Source organism: Pezoporus wallicus, unplaced genomic scaffold (genome assembly GCF_028554395.1).
Source record: "Pezoporus wallicus isolate ANWC-B61680 ecotype Strahan unplaced genomic scaffold, APGP_CSIRO_Pwel_v1 contig_227, whole genome shotgun sequence".
In the NCBI taxonomy this organism is placed as follows: Eukaryota; Metazoa; Chordata; class Aves; order Psittaciformes; family Psittacidae; genus Pezoporus; species Pezoporus wallicus.
Genome location: NW_026635704.1, coordinates 9,438,216 through 9,445,191, shown reverse-complemented (window position 1 = coordinate 9,445,191; position 6,976 = coordinate 9,438,216). Strand labels below are relative to the sequence as shown.

Sequence of the window (6,976 nt, the reverse complement as noted above, 5' to 3'; positions counted from 1 at the left end):
CTGTGTTTTTAGTGATGGCAGTCCTCCCATGTAGATTGGTGGCTTAATGCTGATGGCAGAATTTGCTGCTAATCTTCTGTGCTGGGCCCTTAGACCATCAACAACAAGGCGGATGTTCTCTGCATCTGTGCTGAAGGCAACCTTTGCAGGGTACAAGCATAGCACAGTGAGAAATCCTAAGGCAAATGAAAGCCACTGAAGATTTTTTTTTTCTTTAACTTAAACACCCTATTGTTGAAATACTTAAACTGAAAATAACATGCCGGGACCATCAGTCTCTATAAGCTCTCTCATAACACAGACCTGACAACCACATGAACTTTCAGGCATAGGACTTTCCTTCAGATGACTAGAATCCAATTTCTGATACCTTAAAAATTCAATAGGCTGTGCCTGCTGAATAGTTGTGGTTTCATCATGGTTCCTGTGCCATACTTACAGTGTGCCATTGCCCATCATTGTATTTAATACTGGTTTTGAGTTTGATTTGTGTTCCTCCAAAGCCAAGTGAAAAGACAAAACGTCCTTTTGAAATGTGGAGAGCCATATAAGAGTCCTCAGACCTTTCCTCTATGAAAACTATTAATCCTCTTGATGATCGAGTCCGTACATCTACAGAAAAATGTAACCTGTAGTGGAAAGTAAGCAGAGGTTTGTTTTCATAGTGGTATTCTTTCTGTGCTCCAGAAAAATGCCAGTGAAACTCCATTTGTGAAACACAAAAAAGCTTTTGAGTGGGATCATGGTGTTCTGCATTGCCTGCATTTCTGAATGCAAATGAAAGTTGACATATTCAGGCTTAGGAGTTGGCATCAATATGCACTGTAATTGTCTTCCACATCCAAGTCAATCTACCTCGTCTGGGTAAATGTTAACATACTAAAAAAAAAATGCCTGAACCATTCTTTTATTATGCCCCAAGACATACTCAAGAAGAAAATGCTAACTCCTAGCACCCAAATATTCAAGCAGCTTTGACAATTCAAGTATTAAGGGGAGAACAGAGAACATTTGTATTACCTGTCTGTAGATGACAATGGAGAAAACATGTAGGATATAAAACTGTTGGGGATGTTTCCAAAGAGATATGCTTCACTGCTGACATTTAACTGATTTGGTAAAGTGTGGGTTTGCACATTAGCAGCTTTCAAATACCCAAGGTATTTCTCATTCTGTACCTGTTAGGACAGAATTGAAACCTTTACTATGCATACACATGAAGAAAACCCATCATTTCAAGCTACACATTTAAAAGTTTCCACCTGAGGCAATCAACAGCCTGCTCTAAATGGCAGAGAAGTTGTTGTCATTCTAAACAGGGATGGGTTTAGCATGGAACTTCCACAACAAACAACTTGCTTCAGATGTGAGATGAAAGTAAATAACAACTGAATCTCAGCTCTGCAAAACATGGCTGTGCAGACAAAGCCTTGGCTTCAATATAGAGCAAAGATTACAGTAAAAATAAGCATACCTTGAGCATCTTAAACTTAAGAGGATTTTTAAATTCCTTCAGCAGCATTGGTTCAAGGTTCTCATATTTGCGGCAAGCTCCAAGGGACACACCAGTCTTTGCAGTATAATTAACGAGATTCTGAACCTCAGGGAGCTGACCTGCCCTAGAGTGATGAAAGCAGTAAGTGCCATGACACATCATTCCTTTGCTTTAATGTAATTAACGACATATTGTAAAACTGTGCTCTGTACAAAATAAATTTCCCAGTGGTCTGATGTTAGAGTACCAGTTTTCATTTTCCAATGAAAAATGTAAGTTCAATGCTGTAAAAAGTATTCCTATTTTCCTGGGTTTGCCTGTTTCTTTTTGTCTATGGAAAAACTGATGTTTGGCTTTGATCTCTTCTAAACAAATTGATTTTTGCTAAAAACTATATGTTTATAACAAACATTGCCATTGAAAAAAGAGGGGAAAATGGCAGCAGCCTTGTTTGAATAAGGTATCTGGATCAGACTACAAAACTTTGCTGGTTAATTATGCATAACCAGCGGCAGATCAAGAGAAAATGGCAACAACAGATCCTGCTAACTCAATGATTCACTCTCTCCTTAAGACATTCTAATGAGATTTGTCAAGGGGCAGAGCCCATCCCAGTTTAATATATAGCTTTAATATTATAGCCAAATTATCAGAAAGGCTGTCAAAACCAAGTTCCTGTGTGTAAAAAAATAGTAACACTATCTACTATCATTTTGTAAGTTGGACAGAGTTTCTCTAATCAGTAAACTACAAAACACCTTACAACTAGGAAGAGCAACAAAGTTCCTTGCCCCTGGGTTTTTGTTAGAAGAGTGGTAGAACTGGGAGCAGAGTCTGAACTTCTTTGATTCTCATCCAGTTCACCATTCACTTGATCAGACTAGCTACAATATTAACTCTTAATCTATTTTTGTACTACAAGCAGTTTTCCAAATTTGTTTTCTGATGGGTAGGTTAATACACAGGTTACTTCATTGCCTTGCAGTGCTCTAAAGGAAGATATAATTTAAGCAACCTGGTCTAGTAGAAGGTGTCTCTGCCCATGGCAGGGGGGCTGGACTAGATGATCATTAAAGGTCCCTTCCAACAAACCATTCTGTGGTTCTATAATAATAAAATCAAAATACAATGTCGTTTTGTAAAGTCTATACGTGTATAAATATTCATCAAAACTTAGCTAAAATAAAAAGTCCCACTGGGACACCACTTGTGACTCAAGGAATTCTTTTCTTTAAAGAACATATTTATGCATATTTTTCATCCTAAATTTTTCCTGTAAGATGCTCTAATAATCAGAGAAATGTGAAAAAGAGACAACATAAATCACACACATGATTTCTATACACAAGCTCTCATCTTTTTGTGTAACTCTTCTGGTTCCATCAGTAAGCTTTGCTCATTTCATTACTTGGCTTCCAGTGTAGCTAAAATGATGCAGTCTAGCAGACCTTTTTATGTGCCTTGTTGGGACACTTGCAATTCACTAATTTGAGGTCAGTCTTTTATTAAAGCACTACTAAACAAGTATGATTCAGACTAAGATTCCATTACATCTGAACAGCAGAACTAATTACAACTTGATACCATGTATTATATACCTGACTGAAAGAATATTTGGGGGCAGTAAAGTTACACATCCATGAAGGCTTCATGTATTTAGAAAAAAAAGTTACTTTAACAAAAAGTTATTGTAATATGATTAAAGAAGGAAAGCAGGCCAAAATGTAAGAAACATTTGAACATTAGAACAGGCTGCCCAGGAAAGTGGTGGAACCACTGTCCCTGGAAGTGTTCAAAAACTGCATAGAGGAGCCCCTCAGTGATATGGCTTAGTGGTGGTCTTGGCAGTCCTGGGATAATGGTTGGACTTGATGATCTTAAAGGTATTTTACAACGTAGTTGACTCTATGATTCTATGACTCCAAACAAAATTCTTTCTATGTCAAATACCTTTTTATAAAGATGTTTGAGATGCAACCTTCAAAATCATCTCCACCAAACTTTATAGGTTCAATTAATGCCCGTGCTCTGGGAGAGTCAACTGATGCCAATTCCGACTTATCATCAACCAATAGATGTACTCTGAAACCAAGTGAATAAAAATAAGCATGAATTCTAAAGAGATAGTTATGAACCTAAATGAAATACATGTATTAAAAAAGAACCATTTGACAAATGTATTTGCTTGTTAAATTATAATTATGCTAGAGCTTCATTAGCTTCTTTCTGTGACTTTTTCAGTACATGCTCATTGACTGCTATGAATTTGCTCTGCTTTTTGGTAGTAGACACTGAGCAAGAGTTGAAACTAGTACTTTAGTCCTACAGTGAAATCCTGGTCCCATTAAAATTCATGAAAAAGCTCTCCTTGACAGCTGTGGGACAGGATTTCATCCTTTCTGTCAAAATGGTGCACTTTACATGTTATTAGCATCTAGTACTGATAATATTAAGCTATAATTACCTGAAGTTATAGCCATTTTCCACTTCAGCTAACAGTTATGTCCTTTTATGTGTTCTACAGAAATCACTATTATTTAGGAGCTTTTCAGTAAATTGTCTTTCCTTATATGTATCTGCATTAAAGATAATTATTGAAAAAACAGACACAATATTAGCTTCTTCCCTGGGCCTCTAACCACTTACGTTACAGTGACGTATGTAAAGGCTATGGGAATGGGAAGAGCTCCAAGGCTCCAGCTTGACAAGCATTCAAAACTCACACCATCTATAAAACACATGCATAGCAGTGTACAGCTGAAACATCATAGCTATCAGCATGCACATTCATAGATCAAAAATCTCCTTTTGCTTCATTATTTCAGCATCCTTTGCTAGCAGAGGCCCCTTTTAGCTGTGTACAAAAAGAACAATTCACACAAAATTTTAATCTTCTTTCTTTAACCACAACATAAAAGAATTAGGTAAAGAACTTAACTCACATGTTGTTTGTTTTTGTGACTGTCACGTAATGCATTGACCCATCTTTGTATTTCTTTTCCAATTTGATTTCTTTCTCTCCCATTTTTGCAATTACAAAGCCAGGTGTCAGAAAGATGGTAAGAATATTAGGCTATAAAAGAATCCAATAAAATGATCAGGTAAATGCAAGAGCCTTTAGTTCTCCTTGATATTGCCATTTATACAGTTCTCAGTGGTCTCTTGTGGAAAAGAAATTTTCTTACACTAAATCTGCATTTCTCAGTCATTTAGTCCTAGATGCTACAGCAAATTCTGCATGATTAGCATAGTTCCTGCTTTAAAATACCTCTGCACTCTGAATACCAGTTATTTAAAATGTGGTTTTTTAAAGTATTTTTACAAAAGCAGAGGATTCAGTTCTCCACCTCTCAAATGCCTGGTGTGCACTCACTTCTTAATTCCTTCAGCCAGCAAGGATGGGATTCTGCTTGAACCTCCCTGCTTTCTGAGGGAACAGAGCAAAATCAACTGGATTCCGCTGCACATTTGATAATGGTAACATTCTGCAGGCAGAATATCATTTTTTTTCAGCAAACTATCAGGCAACAGTTATCTTAGTGGGATGGTGGTGATACATTGTGTATGAGCTACTCTGCAGAAGGATCAGGGTCAAAGCCCAGTTACTCATCAAACTACTTGTTGGGTGTGTGAAAAAATTGCCAGGATGTGTTTTCCTGGCCTGATATGCAAGATGCCATGCTCAAAAAAGGCTTATAATAGCCATTTATCGCCTTAAAATACAGGAATCTACATGAGATTTATGACACAAACCGATGCCAAACTGGCAGAGTCACAGAGACGTGACTGATCCAGAAATAAAACCAATCACGTATTCTAAGTTGAACATGTTTCATACCCATAGATTGTAATTTAAGAGTGTTCCAGTTGATGCCATGGTCTGAAATCCAAAGCCAACTTGAAAATCCTTGGGAAATGGGAAACCTGCTGCACTCAGGCTCAGTGTTCCCTTCTTAGAGAAAGCTGCAGATCTGACGAGCTGAAAGAGAGACAATGCTTTCAGCTATTTTCCTTTTAATCAGAAGAAACGGCAACATGGGACAACAACTGCCCTACTCAACATAATTGTGACTGACTCCAGTCAAAACCAAGCACAAGACAAACCGCAAGTACCATTATTTCAGTACAGAAGAGACTGACTGAATTGGTTTCACCAGCATTAACTGTGATCTGAGAAACTCTACAGGGAGATGAGGCTTGCTGCGTATAATGAGCTTTTCATCTCTAGCTACTCTTTGCATTGACGTGATGGCTTTGAAAGTTTTCACATTTGGGGATGCAAAAGTAAGCATCTGAAGGAATAGCTCGTAAGTACAGAGCTTTGCAGATGAGCTACATAACTGAAATTGTGTGAGTCATAAGACAGAATATTCCTGGGACTTTTTGAACAAAACATGTTTTAATACATGAGAAGTTATACAGACGCAGAGAGAGAATGAAAGTCAGATCCTTTGCATAGGAAAACAGCCTGCAAAGAAGTTGCTCTGTGAAAGGTTTATATGCCACAAAGGGAAATCAAATGAGAAGAAACATTAAGGGCAATGCCATATTAAAAAGGGCAAACGGGATCATGCACAGTGTAAGCATCAGTAGGTAGAAGCAGAAGGGTAGTTTTCAACTCTCCATGCAGCACTGGTTAAGCCAACACTGAAATGTCACATTTTCCCATTTTAAAAAGAACATGGCAAAACTCAAGTGTGGACAGAAAATAATGACAAAACAAACAGATGGGTAGAGCAATATCCTTACAATGAGAGACCTTGGTGGAAGTAGAGTCTGCTTAGCTCTTTCAAGAAAAAAGGTTGAGAGACCATTTAATTAATGCTAGTTGATTATATGATTCTAATTAGGAAGCATAAGCACCTTGGTGAGAGAAAAGATCCTGAGTAGTATTGAGTAACTAAGTATTCCGGCCTAATCAATAACAGCAACTGGAAGCCAAGTTTAAACCCTGTGCTAGCGTTTAAACCACGACAGATAAATATAATTTCTTAATTGTACACAGTATTAAGTAAAAGGGTCAGCTACTCCCTGGAGCAAGGTACCACAGTAGGGTGGAGACTCCTTGCTTTCATATCTTCTACCAACCCCAGGTTCTTTTAATATTAGCACAGGTTAACCAAGTAAAATTTTTGACCAGAGTAAAACTTAATGATCTGGGGTTTATAGACAAACCGGAATCTGTAAACTCCAATGAGAAGTTTTTAAGGAACTTTGTCAGTTACCTTCCAATCATCTGAACATTTCTTGCTGACACCAACAGTCTCATCAAATATAACAGATGCAGTGTTGGGGTTTTTCACGTTCTTCATGCAGCCCCGGAATGGAGGTGTGGATATATTAAAGCTGGTTTCAGGGAGAGAAAGGAAAAAGAATTCAGTAGCCTGGTATTTCAAAGCATACAGCAGTATAGTAGCCTGTAGATGTTGACAATATAAGAAATAGAAAAACAGAATAAGAGCAATCTTTCTTGTGCACACA

At 37.6% G+C, this 6,976-nt stretch overlaps 1 protein-coding gene across 1 annotated transcript in view; it reads right to left on the bottom strand.

Annotated features, from left to right (window-relative positions):
* Positions 1-6,976, bottom strand: part of LAMA3 (laminin subunit alpha 3) — a 106,905-nt gene that overhangs the window by 4,533 nt on the left and 95,396 nt on the right. The window contains exons 63-70 of the mRNA XM_057397627.1: positions 6,721-6,841; positions 5,334-5,474; positions 4,438-4,568; positions 3,446-3,577; positions 1,475-1,619; positions 1,021-1,178; positions 440-629; positions 1-141 (exon numbers count right to left, since the gene is read on the bottom strand). Coding sequence (XP_057253610.1) covers positions 1-141; positions 440-629; positions 1,021-1,178; positions 1,475-1,619; positions 3,446-3,577; positions 4,438-4,568; positions 5,334-5,474; positions 6,721-6,841 — 1,159 coding nt within the window. The remainder of the gene's footprint in view (positions 142-439; positions 630-1,020; positions 1,179-1,474; positions 1,620-3,445; positions 3,578-4,437; positions 4,569-5,333; positions 5,475-6,720; positions 6,842-6,976) is intronic.